Genomic DNA, 20,663 nt, shown 5'->3' on the forward strand with positions numbered 1-20,663 from the left:
CTGAGGTGATCCGCCCACCTCAGCCTCCTGAGTAGCTGGGACTACAGGTGCACACCACCACGCTTGGCTAATTGGTTTTTTTTTTTTTTTTTTTTAAAGATGGGGTCTCCCTATGTTGCCCAGGCTGGTATCGAACTTCTGGGCTCAAGTGATCTTCCCTTCTCGGCATCCCAAAGTGCTGAGATTATGGGCATGAGCCACCACATCTGACCTTCATTTCCATTATTTTCAACTTACTTTACAGAGGTATATGGTACATACAATGTATACAAACAAACTCATCAGGCAGTTATTCTTTGACTTTAGTGAGTAAAGATGGCTCAGGAAGCTTGTTAAAAATGCTAGTTCCTGGATCTCTCCCAAACTTAACTGAATCCATAATCACAAAATCTGGGAGAAGGGCCTAAGAAAATGAATTTTTAACAAATCTCCTGGGTGATTCTCATGCAGGTGGTCCTGCATAAGTGCTCCTGAATAAGACTAACCATGCTTTTAAAAACACTGCTGTAAGAAAATAAGATTGATGATTTAGTAAACTATATATATATAGTTTATATATATATAGAGATATATATATATATGCAAGTGTTGTCATCTTTGAAAGTCACCCTGGGAAGCTAAATGACTCACCTTATTGAATCCGTCTTTCAATCTGATATTATTCAAGATATTTCTGGAACTCCTTTGTTAGAATATTATCACAACTTGAGGTATATTTTAGATTATTTCTCTTCTGAAGGTTGATTTGATTTTTAAAACAGTTATACATCATTAGAGTCTTATGCTTGTGAATACGGTAGGTGGGGAATATAATTTTAGGTCAGATACAAGATATATCTACTGAACAATTGAGATTAGTTTCTTGTGTGTTTCCTGCTCTGTTACTTGGGGCAGTAAACAAGGCCAAGGCCAAATATGCTTCAAATAATATAGCAGCTTGGTAGAATAGCAGCAGGTCAGAGAAGCATGCGGTAAATATGACATTGGGTTTTTATCTCTGCTCTTCTTAGCTATAGGATTTTAGGCAAGTAACTTAAGCTCCCTTAGCATCAGTTTGTATTTTTCTTGTTCTGCCTACCTCAGAGGGCTGATGTGAAGACTATATGAGATAATACAAATGAAAGCAATTTGTAAAACTGTAAAGTGATATACAAATATAGGGTGTCACTACTGGTAGTATTAAGAGTACATTGACATTAAAGGATGTGATTCATTTGGTTGTCTAAATTCTTTTTTTTTTTTTTTAATTTGAGATGGAGTCTTGCTCTGTCATCCAGGCTGGAGTGTAGTGGCACGATCTTGGCTCACTGCAACTTCCGCCTCTCGGGTTCAAGTGATTCTTCTGTCCTCAGCCTCCCAAGCAGCTAGGACTACAGGTGCGCGCAACCATGCCTGACTAATTTTTGTATTTTTAGTAGAAACAGGGTTTCACCATATTGGCCAGGCTGGTCTTGAACTCCGGACCTTGTGATCTGCCCGCCTCAGGCTCCCAAAGTGCTGGGATTACAAGCGTGAGCCACTGCGCCTGGCCTGGTTATATAAATTCTTATTTGTTAAGGAAAAAAAGTCTTCTTAATTAATTTATTTTTTGGGACAAGGTCTTGCTCTATCACCCACACTGAAGTGCACTGGCATGATCTTGGCTCACTGCAACCTCTGCTTCCAGAGCTGAGGTGATCCGCCCACCTCAGCCTCCTGAGTAGCTGGGACTACAGGTGCACACCACCACGCTTGGCTAATTGGTTTTTTTTTTTTTTTTTTTTTTTTACTTTTTGTAGAGACAGAGTTTCATTATGTTGCCCAGGCTGGTCTCGAATTCCTGGAGTCGTACAATCCACCTGCTCAGCCTCCTGCTACCGGCATGAGCCACTGCACCCTGCCAAGTCTTAATTTGTAATCAATTATTTCTCATTCATTGTTTCTAAAGAGGTTTGGATAAGTTAATGGATGACATAGCCAGATCTGGTTACTAAAAAAACTAGGATCGTGGAGATATCTTCAAATTGTGAAGCAACAAGAGGATGACAACTCATCTTTTAGGAGGCCTTGTCAGAAATAGCGGGGCTGATCTGGAGGGCAGAACATCACAGAGTTTCAAGATCAGAAGTTCTTACCACTATGCTTTCAGGGACCATTCTTTTTTCTTTTTCCTGCCACCCTCCTCAGGATTTTTTTTTCCTAGAGATAGGGTCTCTCTGCCACCCAAGCTGGAGTGCAGTGGCACGAGCATAGCTCATTGCAACCTCAAACTCCTACCCTCAAGCCATCCTCCTGCCTTAGCCTCCCAAGTAAGTGGGATTACAGGCCTGCAGCACCATAGCTGGCTAATTTCTTTTCTTTTTTTTTTCTTTCCTTTTCTTTTCTTTCTTTTTTTTTTCTTTTGTGACAGAGTCTCACTCTATCGCCAGGCTGGAGTGCAATGTCACTATCTTGGCTCACTGCAACCTCCAACTTCCTGTTTCAAGCAATTCTCCTGGCTCAGCTCCCCGAGCAGCTGGGATTACAGGCATGCGCCACCACACCCAGCTAATTTTTGCATTTTTAATAGAGATGAGGGTTTCGTCATGTTGGTCAGGATGGTCTTGATCTCCTGATCTCATGATCCGCCCCCCTCGGCCTCCCAAAGTGCTGGGATTACAGGCGTGAGTCACTGCGCCTGGCACCTGGCTAATTTTTTATTTATTTAAAAATTTTTTTTTTTGTAGAGACAGGGGTGGACAGGGGGAATCTCACTTTGTTGTCCAGGCTAGTCTCAAACTCCTGACTTCAAGCAATCCTCCTGCCTTGGCCTTCCAAAATGCTGGGATTATAAGCATGAGCCACTGCTCTCAGCCTCAGGGATCATTCTATAGTTAGTTACCAGAAAAGTTTCTCTGAAAATGTAGAGCACCATAAAAAATTAAAAGAAATAAAAATAATCTGAAGCTTCCCAGACAGCACCAAGTTTGACTCCTACTGAATGAATGAATCTTCTTTTAAACCAAGAGTTTGTTTTCTACTTGAATACCTCTGGTATTTACAGGAGCTAACACTTATCTTGACTATCCATTCCATTGCCAGACAACGCTACCTAATAGAAAGTTCTTTCTTAGATTAAGCCATTGCAAAGCATATTAAATCACCTCTACCTCCAGCCTAGACTCCATGACATATTCTCAGTCCATGAAGCTACCTTAGGCCTCTCCTCACCTTCTACTTTTTCTTCTGACATCACGGTATGACACAATGAGAGTGAGCGGAAAAACAAGTGCACCCAGTGATCTCCCTTTTTCACTGCTTCCACCAAAGTCTTGTCATAAAATGAAAACTTAGGATCAGCCAGTTTGTTGTAGGAGAAGTCAACCTTTTCTTCCTGGAACACATAAGCCAGAACAAACTTCTCAGCAGCAGCTTGATACTTTTCAGATCAATTTGGAGGCAGTTTCTGGAATGTGATGAGAACTCCTAGGAGGATGGCAAGGAAAAGCAAGATAAATGAAGGAGATCCTGTGCTGGTTTCTAAGGCCCCTGTAGCTCTGACCTGGATCATCTATTTATTGGGCCAGAAAAATCCTTCCTACAGGAGACAAGCTGGACACTGTTCGGCAGACCCCTCTTGGGCTCATTCACTCCAGCTATTCTGAATGGTTAATGGCTATCTTCAAACTCTACTCTTCTAGGTCCCAAATCTATGATAATCATACCTGAGGATAATCAAAACAGAGGGAGTAATAGCTCTGTATTTGTAGGTGGTGTCTGGAAAGAGCATTGTTTCTGGTTGTCCGTTGCCTGATTTTGGGAACTGAGTATGGAGTAGAGTCCTACATACAGTGGTATCATTGTGTTACACTATTCCTCTCTGGCCCCACCAGAGTTAAAAGGAGGCTAGGGAAGAATATTGCAAGATAGAGCAAGGCCACATGACAAGGAAGCTTCAGTACGTGCTTGTTGTTCACAGACTTAATTCCTGCTTGACTTGTCAGCATACCTGATTCTTCCTGCCTCTAACCTTCATGGTCACTGACTTTGCTGCTTGTGTTCCTATTTCAGCCCTTCCTTCAGTCTTGTGCATAGTCACTAACCATTTTCCTGGCTATGACCTTGGCTCCTTTAGCCATTGACTCTGATTCTCCATTTCAGCTAGGCTGCTTGCAGCCACCTTGGGCAAACACTTTTTTTCTGGCTCAGCTTGGCCCTAAGACTTTCTTTCTCTTTTTCTTTCTTTTTTGTTGTTGTTGTTTTGTTGTTATTGTTGAAACAGAGTCTCAGTCACCCAGACTGGAGTGCAGTGGTGCAATCTTGGCTCACCACAACCTTGACTTCCTGGGTTCAAGCAATTCTTGTGCCTCAGCCTCCCACGTAGCTGGAATTACAGGCGTGTGCTACCACGCCCAACTAATTTTTGTATTTTTAGTACAGACGGAATTTCACCACGTTGGCCAGGCTGGTCTCAAACTCCTGGCCTCAAGTGGTCCACCCACCTCAGCCCCCGCAAAATGCTGGGATTACAGGCGTTAGTCACCGCACCCAGCTGGCCCTAAGACTTTCTTTTCTCCACTCTGGAGTACAATGTTATGAACACATTTCTCCAGCTCATACCAGAACTCTCAAGGATCTTTCTCCAGTTCTCTGTATATGTGGTGTTACTTGGGCTGGGCCCTACTACGTCAAGTACAGACACAATTTTGTTGCTTGGTGCTATGTTGGGGAAAGGGAAGTTTGTAGTGAGGTATATTGGCTCTTTTCTATATCTTACTTAGAGGGAGTTTGTCAGAGCAGCAAGGAGGTATGCTCAGGTCCAGAACCAAGCCCTAGACTTAGCCAACAATAGAGTTATAAGCTCAGGGAAGTTCATGGTTTCAGCAATTTAAGATGACCCATTATACAGCATATGTATCCTGAGGCTTTTCTAGAATTGAGACCTTACAGTGACACATTCTTTGAAACTAGAGGCTAGTGAGTAAGGAGAGACAAGGATGGAAAGGAAGGCATGAGCCAGATCCTGCATTACTATCTTATTACCAATAAGGTGTCATAGTGATTTTCCACCAGAAGTCATGTGGATTCCTGTTGGAGAAAGTCCTCTGGTAGCAGCATGAAGAATATATTGGAACTAGCAAGATGAGAAGCAGGGAGACCAGTTAGGAGACCACTTCATAAATGATGAAGTAGTGACAGTAAATATTAAATTAAGGGGATGGATTTGAAAATATAGAGAGTTAGAATTGATAGGACATGGATATAAGGAGTAAAAGAGAAGAAGAGTTAGGAATAATTTTATATTCCCTAATTGGGCCCCTGGATAGACAGTGAGACCCTTCACTGAGATAGAATACCCAGCAGGAGAAGATTTTTTGACAGACTGAATTGGAGATCCTGAAGACGTACAGGTAGTAATGAAAGCAGGCAGTTGTACATATAGTTTTGAAGCTCAGGAAAGAGGTATGAGCTAGTTTATGATCTCCCCTTTCAGATAAGTAATGTTTGAGAACAGTGAACCCATCTGGGTTCAGGACTGAGGCAGGACTGGCTGAGAGTTGCAGAACAGCATGATCTGAGAGGCAGCACTCATGGATAACTCTGAAATTGAAAGCAAGACAACCAGTCAAACAATGCTGAAAAGCAAGTCCAAGTACTAGACAAAAGGACAGAAACTGAGGATGACACCTGAGAGGAAGTGGATTCAGAATGGAGGGTAGAAGGTAGCAACTGAGGAAACTCTTGAATTGTTGTGGTATAGCTATAACATAGTTTTTAATAGGATGTCTTTAGCTTTGGCCATGGATGGGAGGGAGTTATCCAGGTTTCCTTGGTTACATGGATTTGGAGGTTATCAGTACATAGGTAGTAAAGCCATGTAAATATATAAGATTACATGAAGAGACTATATAGATGGAGAAGAGGTTAAATAATAGAGCCCTGAGGGAATATCAGCACCCAATGCAATGAGATGAGAAGAAGCAATCAGACAAGAAGGAAAAACAAGAAGAAATTGTTATTCAACAGAAGTTAAGGGACAAGAGAGCTTTAAGAAAAAGGGGAGTTTAAGAGTGGTAAAATCCACAGAGAAGTTGGGTCAGGATTTAATAACAAAGTAGTCATTCATGACCTCGGCTAGGATAGTTTCAGTGAATATGATAGGACAGAGTCTGAATACATAAAGCAGGCTGAAGAATGAATGAAAGGTGAGGAATTAGAGACTCCTATAATTGCCTGTTTACTTCTGTGACTCCTCCTCTAGGAGGCCAACTCTGAAGGTAGGAATTAAGTCTGTTTTGTTTTCCCTGAACGTTTTGTACTTACTCAGGGTCTGACATATGGTAGACACTCAATAAATATTTTGGACTGACTGATGGAGACAGATAACAGCTAGAGGGGAATGCAAGAACAAGGTAAGGTTATAAGTATTTTTAAAAATAGAATACAAAAAAAATATTAAAAATGTATTGTTAGTGGTTACTTCTGGTTAACAGGCTGTGGCTTTTAAAAACCCACTTATTTCATTTAAAATTATTATTATTATTTTGAGACAGAGTCTCACTGTGTTTGAGACAGAGTCACTGGAGAGCAGTAGTGCACTCTCAGCTCACTGCAGCTTCAGCCTCCCAGGTTCAGGTGATGATTGTGCCTCAGCCTCCTAAGTAGCTAGGATTACAGGCACGGCCACCATACCCAGCTAATCTTTGTCTTTTTAGTAGAGAAGGGGTTTTGCCATGTTAGCCAGGCTGGTCTCAAACTCCTGGCCTCAAGTGATCTGCCCACCCTGGCCTCCCAAAGTTCTGGGATTACAGGCATGAACCACCATGCCTGGCCTAATACTCTTTTTTTTAAGAACAGTTTCATGTTTACAAAAAAACTAAGCAAAGTACAGAGAGTTCCTGCATACTCCCTCTCTCACCTCCACCCTACAGTTTTCCCTATCAACATGTTGCATTATTGTGGTACATTTGTTACAACTGATGAACCAATATTGCTACCTTATTATAAACTGATGGCCATAGTTTGCATCATCTTTGACTCTGTGTTCTGTTTCATGAGTTTGACAAGCACATAATGTCACGAATCCACCATGACAACATCATGCAGAATAGTTTCACTGCCCCAAACATCCCCTGTGCTCTACTGCTTTATCCCTCTCCGCACTCTCTCCAAACCCCTGGTAACCACAGATCTTTTTGTTTTTACTGCCTTTATCGTTTTCCTTTTTGCAAAATGTCATATATTTGAAATCACACAGTATGTAACCTTTTCAGATTGACTTCTTCCACCTAACAATATGAACTTAAAGTTCCTCTGTGGTGTGTGTGTGTGGCTTGATAGCACTTCTTTTTATTGCTGAATAATATTCCATTATATGGACATACTAATGTAAACAGTTGAGCTGAGGCCAGGTATGGTGGCTCATGTCTGTAATCCCAGAACTCTGGGAGGCCGAGGAGGGCGGATCACTTGAGGCCAGGAGTTTGAGACCAGCCTGGCCAACATGGCGAAACCCCTTCTCTACTAAAAATACAAAGATTAGCTGGGTATGGTTGCCATGCCTGTAATCCTAGCTACTTAGGAGGCTGAGGCACAATCATCACCTGAATCTGGGAGGCAGAGGCTGCAGTGAGCTGAGATTGTGCCACTGCACTCCAGCCGGGCGATGGAGCCATGAAAAAGAAAAAAGAAAAAAGAAAAGCTGAGGGGAAAGAATCATATAAGGGGATATTCAGATATTAAGAAAGAGAGAATACAGGATTGACTGAGGTTCCTGAAGAAGTAGAAAGGGATGGAATCTAGAATATATAGATTAGTACTGAAGGAAAAAGTTATACCTTTTTTGAGACTGAAGGAAAGGAAGTAAAGGCGGGTTAAAATATATGTACAGAGGAGGATATTTAGCTGATAGTTTGGATTTTTCTCAGTAAAATAGAAGGAAATATCATTTGCTACATACTGGGGAGCCAGGGGAGCGTGGTAGAAGGCCTAAGAATGGTGATTGTTTAGAAAAGCTGATACGGAGAATAAAATATGAAGCCAATTACAAAATGGTGAAAAATTTGCCAAGTAGCACTGGGACAGAGGACAGTGGAGTCTCTGAATTTGTAATGGTTTTATGATCTCCAAAATAGTGCTCAACACTCTCAGATTAGAAACAGAGCAGGGTCGATGGCTTGGTTAATTCAAGGTTGAGATTTGTTTAGTGATTAAAGAGAAGAAAAGGAGAACTAGTAAGGTACTAAGGATGTTATGATCTCAGGTACAGACAGGCAAGCTAGGAAAGGAAGTAAAGTTGTAAGGAATTGATAGACTGGAGAAAAAGGAAAGCAAAGGGTTTATAAATCTCCATGAGATAAAAAAGCAGGAATACTTAAAAAAAATCTCAAGTACTGAGCCATGTACTGAGAATATGGAGGAATAAGGTTTGTGATCAAAGATTGTGAAAAGGAAGTTTATAATTCCACAGTAGTACAACTCTGGACAATGACATGGTAATATGGAAATGGGTGATACAGAGAGATCATCTGAAGGATTCTTTCAGATACCTGAAAGAGTCCACAGTGATAGGTCATCCAATAAAGATGACAATACCCCCCAAAACACTAGCAGTGATTGGGAGGGGAGGGACAAGTTTCAGAGCCCTCAGTGAATGGGATGTAGAAGCCAGAAGCTTCCTAGATAGCAACAACAAGAAGAGTTAAAGATGATTATAGCCAGAAGTCATAAGCATCGCAGGAAGAAAGACTGTGTAGGAGAGAAAAACTAATGGTTAAACATGGCACAGGATAATGAGGGCAACACCTTTGGGCTTATGGTGTCCAGAGTTTATGGTATGCAGAGTATGAGAGAGATGGAAGAAAAAGGAATGTTCTCAGGGAAAATCATGTTTCAATTAATGAAGGGATTGAGGCTACAGGTAAGTTTGTTTATAAGAGAACAAAGAGTCCAGTGATTTAGTGAAAAATGTGTTACAGTCAATCAGTCGTGGACAGAAGAGGGAGAGGAAAGAAACTCCAGGAGGGATTTACTCCCTAGAAGCTATAACTTTGCCTATATTGCCAAGGTCATTAGCCGAGCCCTGGAAGATGATTTAAGGCAAATCACTGAATTTCCTTCCCCTTCCCAATCTCTTTGGATGGATAGGGGTAAGAACTGGAGTCAGATGTTTGGTATATAAGTCAAGTGGCTGAGAGTTTGGAATTGGGTCTAGCAAGACAGGGATAAGGTGAGAAATACCCTGAAGGCAACAGAGGAACCCCTATGAAGGGATACTTAAAAACAAACCCATAAACAAAAGCTGGGTCCAATACTAGAGAAAACAGTAAAAATTAACCAGCTAGAGATAAGAAGAATTAATAGGAAGATATTTTTATAATTTTATAAAGACTGTTGAGTATGTCACAGATCCTTAAGTTATAAAGGAAAATGACTGATAGATTTGATTACATGAATTAAAAACTTCTACACAAAATATTATTTAACAAATTAAAAACCAAAAGACAAAATGGGAAAAATAACTGTAACATATGCACCAGACAAAGGAAGAGCTGGTATTTTTACTGTATAAAGAGCATTTTCAAATAAGAAAAAAAGGCCAAAGAATATGAATAGACAGTTCACAAAGTAAGTGTAAATGGGCAATAAAGAGATGATAAGGGGAAGAAAAATAAGCACATAAAAATGATTCAATCTAATTAGTAATCAAAAAAGGTAAATTAAATAATTAGATACTATTTTTCATCAATTAAATTTCAACAGATTAAAAATTGTTAATACCAGTTCTGAAAAGCATATGGGGGGAAAGAAATTGTCATATATTTTTGGTGGGATTATAAAGTTATGCAAATCTACCTGGAGGGCAATATGGCACTATCTAATGTATTAAAACATGGCTACCTTTTGACCAACAAATTTTACTTCTAGGACTTTATTCTAAAGAAATAATTATCAGAAAAGTAGACAAAATGTATGTGCCATAATGATTACCAAAATGTCATTTGTAATCACAAAAGAAAATGGAATAAAAATAAGAAATTAAATAAATTAAGGTACACTGATAGAATTGAATAGTAGACACCCATTCAAAATGATGATGTAAACCTAGACCTACTGACATGGAAAGATGATGACAATAATAGTGTCAAGTGAACAAAAGGAAACTGGAAATAATAAGCATACTATGATTTCGTCTCCCCCATCTTCTAGATCTAGATGTACATATGTGTGTGTGTATATACATACGAAAAGCATAGGATATACTCCCTAACTTTACATTGGCTATCTAAATGGGATGGAATACTTTTAACTTTCTTCACACATTTCTGTATTATTTAAATTTTTTTTACAATGAGCATGGATTATTTTTTAAAGAGAAAAAGCCAATAAAGCTATTTTTGTTTAAAAAGAACAAATGAAGATCTTCAGAATTAAACATAGGTCATTTACATAATGCTTTCTGGTATTTCTGATATTATGGGGCCAATAAAAGCTTTAATATTTCAGTGGCTAAGGGAGTCTCAATTTGTGCTTCTCTGAAGCACAGCCTCACTCAGCTCCCACATACATTTCCCATGGAGCTGTAATCACTTACCTCAGAGACTGTCACCCTCTGTCCATCCTTGTCATAAGTATCACCTGTTGGTAAGTGAACACAGCAGAGACTTGGCAAGGGTTTTAAAGGAGGGTTTGAATTTCTTTAAATTATGGTTAAAAAAAAATATATATATATATATCACATAAAACTTGCCATTTTAACTATTTTAAATGTAAAATGCAATGAATTATATTCACAATGTTGTGCAACAATCACCACTATATGTTTTCAACATTTTTTCAGCACCCCAAACAGAAACTTCCCATGTCTTCCCACCACCAGCCCCTAGTAACCTCTAATCTATTTTCTGTCTCTATGAATTTGCCTATTCTAGATAGTTCACATAAGTAGAATCATAAAATTTTTGTCTTTTTGTGTTTAGCTTACATCATTTAGCAAAATGCTTTCAAGGTTCATCCATGTTGTAGCATGTATCAAATTTCATTACTTTTTTATGGATGATTAACATTCCATTGTATGTATATGCTGTACCACATTTTCTTTATCCATTCATATGTGGATGGACATGTGGGTTATTTCTACCTCTGGACTTACATGAATAATGTCACAATGAACGTTGGTATACATGTATCCGAGTTCTTGTTTTCAAGTTTTGGGGGTATATACCTAGGAATTAAATTGCTGGGTGATATGGTGATTTAAAGGAGGGGCCTTAAAAGCTTATTTATTCTGATTCCTTCATCCTAGACTTGCAGTCAAGCTGCCCCCAGTCTCCTCAGGCCACCTAGCTCCCAGTGCCCAGTAAGTTCCTTTCCCTAAGCCAATGGTAAGAAGAGGTTTGCTTGGGCCTCAACTCTTCCCTCCTAAGTGAGAATAAGATGAAGCTAGAAGTGAAAGGCTTCACACCTCAGAAAGCCCTCCAATCATAAGAGTTACCCAGAAGAGATGTGGACTTAGTTTTAGAGCGTTTGGGATTCTTGACCAGTGGATGACAGACAGAATCGGGGTAGAAGACATGTCTGATGCCAAGCATGGAAACACTCATGGTCCTTTTCAACTTTACCCAGTATATGGTCAGGTCTTTTTTTTTTTTTTTGAGACGGAGTCTTGCTCTGCTGCCCAGGCTGGAGTGCAGTGGCTGGATCTCAGCTCACTGCAAGCTCCGCCTCCTGGGTTCGCGCCATTCTCCTGCCTCAGCCTCCCGAGTAGCTGGGACTACAGGCGCCTGCCGCGTCGCCCCGCTACTTTTTTTGTATTTTTTAGTAGAGACGGGGTTTCACCGTGTTAGCCAGGATGGTCTCGATCTCCTGACCTCGTGATCCGCCCGTCTCGGCCTCCCAAAGTGCTGGGATTACAGGCTTGAGCCACCGCGCCCGGCATGGTCAGGTCTTAAAATGAGCCAGAGAATTAAAAGGCTCACCCAAATCAACTCATCCAAAAATAAGCCTTCAGAATTTATATAAATGAAAATTTGTTTGACATGGTTACCAAACAAATAATAAGAAATATAGGAAATAACAGGAAATATTCGAGTGCTCTAGTTTTTTTTTTTTTTTTTTTTTTTTTTAGACAAGAGTTTCACTCTTGTCATCCAGGCTGGAATGCAGTGGCGTGATCTTGGCTCACTGCAAACTTCACCTCCTGGGTTCAAGTAATTCTCCCGCCTCAGCCTCTGAAGTAGCTGGGATTACAGGTGTGTGCCATCATGCCTGGCTAATATTTTTGTATTTTTAGTTGAGATGGGGTTTCACCATGTTGGCTAGGCTCGTCTCGAACTCCTGACCTCAGGTGATCTGCCTGCCTCAGCCTCCCAAAGTATTGAAATTACAGGCATGAGCCAATGCTTCCGGCCTAGCTTTTTTTTAATTCAAAAATTTCAATTATTTATTGATATGAAATTTACTTAACATATAATTATCCATTTTAATGTGTACAATTTAGAGGCATTTAGTGCATTTATAATGTGCAACTACCACCTCTCTCTAGTTTCAAAACTTTTTTGTCACCCCAGAAAGATTATCCCATGTGTTCTAGTTTTTTAGATGTGATTACCTTCTTCTGTTAGCTAGGACACTGGGTATGAGTGTTCACACACATGAGGACTTTATCACAAAAACAAGCTTATGCTTAAGGCATAAGATAAATAAGGGACTGGGCCTGGGAGACACTGATCAAACTCTGACTACCCTTTGATGGTTTCTCTCAATAATATTTATTGCTCTAAAGGGGAATCAGGAAATTAGCAGCTTCAGTAATACATTGACTGCTCCATTTAATTTATTTATTTTTAATTTGATTATTAATTGACAAATAATAATTGTATATATTTATGGATACAATGTGATGTTTTCATATATGTATACACCATGGAATGATTATATCAAGCTAACATATTCATCATCTCGCAAACTTATTTTTTTATAGTGAGAACACTTAAAACTCTTTTAGCAATTCTGAAATATGCAATGCATTATTATTAACTAGGATCAACATGCTGTGCAATGGATCTTGAAGACTCACTCCTCCCGTCTAACTGAAACTTTGTACCCTTTGACCAACATCCATCTGATTTAAAATGGGAGTGAAACTGCGTATATAGACATTAGGAACTCCTTGAGGACAGAGACTAAGTCTTGTACATCTTGGTATTCTCCATGCCCAACACAATAGATTGTACCTATAAGATGCTAAATAAATGCTTTTTGGTTAGAACTGTTTGGGCTGGGTGGTCTTTGCTTAGAGAATAGAGACAGTTGTGAGAATAGGAGGTAAATGTGAATTCCAGAGGCTTATAGATTTAGAACTAGATTCGTCTTGAAAACAATTTGCAAAGTAAAAATTCCCCAGGACTTGGGGAAAGCAGGAAGACATGCATACCATAGAGCTTCCCATTAATAGAACATTTGTTGAAAATCATAATGTTCTGAGTCAGAGTCCCTGTTTTGTCAGAGAACACATATTTGACTTGGCCGAGCTCCTCATTAAGAGTGGTAGTACGAGCCTGTGCTGGTGTGTTCCTTGGTGCATAAAACATCTTCCCATCCCAGTTGATACATAAACTGTTGCCCAATCTTATTATTTCAACACTAAGGAGAAAGAAAAAGAATGGTTCTGTGTCAGAACAGGACAAGCAAATATAACATCCTCGTTTCTTTCTTAGCAGTTCTGTGGTAGATCAGGGCTACCATCTGAAAATCAGGGTGTCTTCCTTGGGATTCTACCCTTCTGAAGGACCCTTCCCACCAGCCAACCCATGGTAATGCTGACTTTGGCCATTATCACTCAAGGCTTTACCACCTGCACCCAGATACACTTGATTAACTCTTTTGAGTGATACCTTTTATTCTTTTTTTTTTTTCCAAAATGTATCCAGGAAAAGTTACAATTTTGGAATTTCTGCAGTAATGCAAGGTGTGATAGAGTAACAGTTAACTTATAAAAGGCTGTGTTGGCCCAGTTGGAGGATTATTGCTCCTGTCACATGGGGAAGACAGAGGAACTTGACACACTCAGAGTTTATTTCAGAATAAGGAAAGAAGCTATGGAAATTAGGAATAGTTTACGGGCTGAACTTCACTCTCTGATAAATTTCCAGGCACAGTCAGCCTGCCTGTGGTGTGCCTCCTCCCACAACAATCTCTTCTCATTTTAAAAGAGTTTTCCCTATTGCCTCTGTCATACTCCTCTTCTGCTGCAAACAGCATCCATTATAGATTCTTTATGGCTAATAAGCATGTTCATTTTAAAACAGTGAAGACTTTTAAGGGGTCTCCTTCTTATCATCATTCATACTTAATGTGTTTTAGTCTGCTTTATTATAAGGGTGATTATTAGTAATCCCTGTCTGAGACAGCTGCACTGAGAGATGGGGATTTTTTCCTTTGAGGTAAAGGAGGAGGTGCTCAGGTCCTCATCATCGACTGATTATTGATAATCTCTATACCCAGAGTTGGGACTCCTCCCATCCTTTACCATATCCAGACACCACAGCAATCTCTCTAAACCTTAGCACATAGTAGATACTCAATAAATATTACTAAATAAGGTAATCTAGTTACATAGGGTACTTTTTTTTAATTGCCAAAAAGCCCCGATACAGGGTTTAGAAAGCCTGGAAAGGAGGAAACTAAAATGTATTTGGGTGTATGTATGTGTAAGGAAATGCAGAACCTAGAAAAGGATGATCAGAGTAGGGTAAATACTTTTTTCCACTATTTCAAATTTTCATTCAAGGTGCTTATGAAAAAGAGTAAGAAAAACCCTTCTTCTTCTCTTCTACAACTTTTAGGAATTGAACTTAGGTCAAAATTACACTTATCTACCATCTGTCACACTGTTTCTGTGGGAAAATGCATTCTGAATTTCTGATTAATTGACTTACAAGTGAATGTTTGGACCTATCTCATTGGTAAACTATGGGCTGCCTGGCCTATCTTCCTGGGGAACCTACCCATGTGTTAGCATCACCGAATTTGTGTGTATGTTTTCTAGTTATTTCATGTGTTTGTATGTCTTATTTAGTCACTTACTTTTTAAGTTATTTGAGGGCAGGGATAATTTTCTTTTTGTATAAACCACACAGTGTCTTCCTAGCACAGTATTCTGGACATGGAAGGCATTTATGCAATTTCTAGATATATCTCAGAGCATTTTGTAAAACAGGTACTGTGGAGAGTAAGGGGTTAAAGAGCACAAGTGTATGCTTTTTAAAAGTTCACACTCTGGTTGGGGAATTAAGTAGACAGTATGAAGTCAGCTCCTCCCCCACACCCCAAAGTGATCAAAGAAGCCTACCTGACATAGAGGGAAATGGGCACCATGGTATTGAGAATAATGAAATAGGACCAGAATATGAGGATGGCAGAGACAGCTGATGAAGAGACATATTTTTCCCACGGCAGAAAAATCTGGAAGTGGTAGCCTTTCTTGTTCTGCCAAATGCCATGCCCAACTGCTAGGACAAAACATATGATGCCTAAACCCAGGAAAATCTATAAATGAAAAAAAAAGAATTAAGTGAACATTTCATCCAAGATGTGTACTGCTTCAGTTCTACAGTCTAGAGCCTTATCTCTCAACAAAGTGTCCCTCTCCTAGGAGGGCGGGGAGGCCCTATAGTTCACAGGCTCTAGGCAGCAGTACATAGGACAGAAAAGAAACTCCAGTAGAAGCCCTCCTTGGACATATTATTTAATATTTACAATAATCCTCTTTTAATAATAGACGAGGAGCTTAAGAGTGAGAAATAATTTTGTTTAAAGTCGCTCAGCTACTGAGTAGAAGAAACAGGTTTTGAACCAGTTCCAGAACCCAAGCACTTAATCATTCCATTATTGAAGCTGCTTTAACAGAAGTCTAAAATGTGTGGGGCTTAGCAGTTAGCGGGTGGGTGATAAGGAAACTGATATAAAAGGCTGAAAATATGGTAGTCATGTTAACATTAAAGAATTTGGTAAAACTGAAAGGTAGACCATATGCCTACTGAACCTGCAGCTCTAAGAGGAGTGGTTAGAAATAATCAAAATATTGTGTATTGGCTGCCTTTGAAAGGTATTAAAAGAAAGAGTTGGCTGTGTGCAGTGACTCATGCATGCCATCCCAGGATTTTGGAAAGATCAGACAGGAGGATTGCTTGGGGCCAGGAATTTGTGACCAGCCTGGGCAATATACTGAGACCCCATCTGCACTAAAAAAAAGTTTTTAAAGTTAAACGAGGGAAAGAATTAGCCAATTTGTAGGCAGAAATGAGAAGGTACAGAAACATGGGGCATCAAAGAACTATGACTTCTAGACATTAAACAGGAAGAGATAAGATTGAGACCTTAAGCAAAAAAGGCCCAATAATTATTGTCAACAAAGTGACTCAGCCTTTAGGCAAAGTTCAGGTTAAAGGTGATACCTTCTTACCCATGACTATTATTCCACATAGCCTCAACTTTCTTGCCATTAAGTTGAAAGAGAAGGGCATGGAGGGGCAAGGAAGCAAAGAAATAGGACAAACTCAAAAACTATGTGTAGGAAAGAATTTTTGGGGGCAGGGGGTTACTGACACATGAAACTAATTGGAAGCAAACAGATGAGAAGCCTTATGGGTTTTGGAGGAATGGTATTACTAGGTAACTATGAGCCTGGTCTAAAAAAGCCTGTGACTGTTTGGAAATCCTTAAAACCACACAGGGCAGGAAGCAGGTTACAAAAGCTGCAGTCCCTAAGAAGAGTATACTCCCCAACATCCACTTCAGGGTTGGTCAGCAAGGATAAAGAAAATGAGGGAAAACTTCTCAGAAGTGGAGCTAGAAATCACTGAGAGCAATGAATAAAGGAGATCCTCTCACATCTCCAGACCAAGAGGAACCTCATTTAGATCTGATGGAGAGAACTGTGCATCAGTGAGAGATCTTGGATGCAGTGACTGGGTAGGATTTGGGGGAGATGATGAGGGTGTTCCATATGTGGGAGGAAAAATGAAATGGATATGATGATCAGAAGGGTAGATTGTGGCAGCGATAATCATATGTATTCATTAAATTCTATTTTATTTTCCTTCTGAGCACATATCTAGAGCACATTTCCCAAGCTCTCTTGCAGTTATATGTAACTCTGTTCTAGCCAGCACCATGTTGGTGGAAGTGATTATGCTACTTACACGCTTGGCCCTAAAATGCTATCATGTGTGGCCAGGTGCAGTGGCTCACGCCTGTAATCCCAACACTTTGGGAGGCCGAGGTGGGCAGATCATGAGGTCAAGAGATTGAGACCATCCTCGACAACATGGTGAAACCCCATCTCTACTAAAAATACAAAAATTAGTGGGGTGTGGTGGCGTGCACCTGTAGTCCCAGCTACTCAGGAGGCTGAGGCAGGAGAATCGCTTGAACCCAGGAGGCAGAAGTTGCAATGATCCAAGATCACGCCACTGCACTCCAGCCTGGGCGACAGAGCGAGACTCCATCTCAAAAAAGAAAAAAAAAAAAAGTACTGTGTGAGTCTTCCTATTCTCTCTTCTTCCCCATTTGCTGGTTGAATGCAGGGAATCCAGTAGAAGATCCTGAAATCCAAGAGGTTGGTGGGGCCATTAGCTAGAATGGCTAGAGTGTTCTTGAGTTATTGGTGGAGCAAGCTGCCCCTCCCCACAACAACCTTCATTGTATTGTCACATATCAGTGAGATTTTAAGGCTGTTTTTTATTTTGGTTATCTTACTTTGACTAATACAACTATACTACTCATAATTCCAGATTAATCTGATGCCCTCTATTATTTATTATTTAACATTTAATTATTAACACACATAAAGACATATGCAGAAATCACAGATATATGTTGATGAATTTTCCCAAAGTAATCACACTAATGGAACAAATACCCAGAACAAATAAATAGAACATTCTCAGCACCCAGAAACTACCCTATATCCCATTTCAGTCACTATCCCCCTAAAACTGCACATATTTGAAGTATACAACTATATACTAGACATACACACACACACATACACACACATATCTGTGAAACCATCACCATACTCAAGTTAATGAAATATTCATTATTCCTAGGTTTCTCGTGCCCCTTTGTAATTCCTCCTTCCCACTTCTCCCTTCCCGTGGTCCTCAGGCAACCACTAATCGGCTTTCTGACACTTTAGAATATTTGAAATTTTTAGATTTTATACAAATGGAATCATATAGTATGTACTCTTTTTTCTGGCTTCTACTACTTAGCATAATGACTTTGGGATTCATCCATGTTTTTGCATCTATCAATCATTCATTTCTTTTTAATACTGAGTAGTGTTCTATTGTATTGATATTGCACAATTTGTGTACTAATTTTTCTTTTATTGAACATTTGGATTGTTTCCAGTTTTTGGCTATTACAAACAAGGCTGTATGGAACATCTGTGTACAAGTCTTTTCATGGACATAAGCTTTCATTTCCTTTGTACATATCTAGGAGTAGAATCACTGGATCCTATAGCAAATTTATCTTTAACTTTTTAAGAAACTGCCAAATGTTTTCCAAAGTTATTATGCCATTTTACATTTCTACCAGCCCGATATGTTCACATGCCTCTAGAGACAACATGATGTTATTGAACCACCTCGAAGTCTACCCAACAGTTTTTACATCTACCCAACAGTCTTCACATCTACCCAGCAGTCTTCACATCTGCGACCTTGGTCACAAAGTATGGCTGGCTCAAAGCAACCCATCCCCATTGCTAGATAATGGGAGGGCTCATCTTTGTGCCACTGATGGGAAGGTCTTTGAAGACAAGACTAGAAAAGTAGGAGGAACAGGTCTAACTGGGACCATTCCCAGAAACTGAGATTTTAAATTATTTTTTATTATGGAAAATTTAAAACACCAATTAAAGTATATAAATAGGACAACAAACTCCCATGTACCCATGTACCCATCACCCAGCTTCAACAATTGTCAATTCATAGCCAGTCTAATTTCATCCAAACCTCCTCTTCCCCTGCCTTCCCAGAACAAATCTGTCACATTATGCAATTTCATCTGTAAATAATTTAATATATAGCTCTAAATGGTAAAGATCTTATTTTAAAACATAATCAAAACCAGTATTACTTAAAAATTAACACTAAACGCTTAATATTCAATATCAAAAACTGGTATTTGAGAGTTGAGTAAGGGGCCGGGGAACAATAAAACAAAGGAGAATTGGGACAAAACACATAAAATCTGCTTTTATTCCTAGCCAAATCAAGATTCACGCTGAGTAGCTCAGCTTTTTGTGATGAGGGTTTCTCTGGGGCCATGCAATCTTTCCTTCTCAATCTTATTCCCACTTCTTTATCTTTCTCTTCAATTAATCATGTGAAAACAAAGCTATTCTCATGGTTCAGATAAAGCCTCAGTGAGTTACTGATCTGAGTCTGAGTTCTACTGCTCACACTAAGCCACCAGAAAGGAAGACCACTTCTCACCAGCCCAAGCCCCAGAAAGCAGGGCTTCCCCCACAGCCTGAATCCTGAAGGTGTAGGGCACAGTGTTTTCTTTCTTCATTGCTAGAGCTTTTCCTGCCATCATGAGGCCTTCAAAGCCCTTGCAGATGTTCTACATTTCTTTTTATTGTGATAGGGATTTTTAGTAGTCTTTAAAGCTTCACTTTACCTCCTTTCTATAAGGAGAAAGAAACAAGGAATCATTAGTTTGTTTCGTTATTGCTACAGACCCTAGAGATAACTTAATACCACACCTAGTCAGACCAAAGAAGTGCAGACAGCCTCCCATTTAGCAAAAAGTGGCTTCAATAAAGAGTGAAATAAACAATTTTGTCACTCTTGACAAAACTGACCTAGAACCAAGGCCACTGGTCTCATAAAGGTGCTCCCTGGCCTCATAGGCAGCCTGTCAAAAGAAAGCACTCCTTGGGGCCTTTGACCCTTCATATCTGTGCTTTACATTGTGCCTTACCCCAGAAGGAGATCCTGGATCTCTGGCACCACTTCAATTTCATGCACTTTGCTCATTTGTCTCACAAATACACTCCTCGTTAACAGATCATGATTTAGAAGGCATTGTCACTGGAAGTTCTGGTCACTGGGGAGAGAGAAGGGATCTAACCCCCAGCTCAGCTGTGAGCTCATCAGGAAGCAGCTTTGCTAAACGTGCTTCCTGTGTCTGCCAGATTTTCTTCTAAGAGCCATTTCCAAAAAATGGGGGAAAATGAAGTGTTTAAGTCAGGAAGGATTTCTGGTTCAGCTTACTTCAAGAAATGGAAGTGTTTTACCTATCACTACATCGGCAATGTCCTGGTACAAATACCACAGAAACAAAACTGCTGAGCTGATAAGAACCTAGCTAATTCAAGGATATTTCTTCATTTAATACTTCAATAGAGATTTACTAAGAGCTACTGTTATGCCCAGACCGTTTATTCCCCGAAGAAGACCACCAGAGTCCAGAGTCAAAGCCAAGCGGCAAGGATCTTTAATGCAAGTTCGAACTTGGTCCCTCCGTTTCTCAACATACAAGAGGGCCTCGAACAATGTGTGCGCTCGCTTTTTATAGCCCAATGAAAATAGGATTTGTAAGGTTACAGAGGAACAGGGAAAAAGGGAATTCTTTAGGTTACAGCATTACAATTGGTTAACATATTAAGTTATACATTTAGCAGT

General features: G+C 39.8%; 1 protein-coding gene across 1 annotated transcript in view; it reads right to left on the reverse strand.

Annotated features, from left to right (window-relative positions):
• LOC105517786 (phospholipid-transporting ATPase FetA-like) overlaps nucleotides 1-20,663 on the reverse strand; it is a 67,381-nt gene that overhangs the window by 24,390 nt on the left and 22,328 nt on the right. The window contains exons 3-6 of the mRNA XM_011950469.1: nucleotides 15,311-15,507; nucleotides 13,394-13,602; nucleotides 10,553-10,596; nucleotides 3,190-3,352 (exon numbers count right to left, since the gene is read on the reverse strand). Of these exons, the coding sequence (XP_011805859.1) occupies nucleotides 3,190-3,352; nucleotides 10,553-10,596; nucleotides 13,394-13,602; nucleotides 15,311-15,507 (613 nt within the window). The remainder of the gene's footprint in view (nucleotides 1-3,189; nucleotides 3,353-10,552; nucleotides 10,597-13,393; nucleotides 13,603-15,310; nucleotides 15,508-20,663) is intronic.

The sequence above is a fragment of the Colobus angolensis genome, unplaced genomic scaffold (genome assembly GCF_000951035.1).
Source record: "Colobus angolensis palliatus isolate OR3802 unplaced genomic scaffold, Cang.pa_1.0 Scaffold308, whole genome shotgun sequence".
NCBI lineage: Eukaryota > Metazoa > Chordata > Mammalia > Primates > Cercopithecidae > Colobus > Colobus angolensis.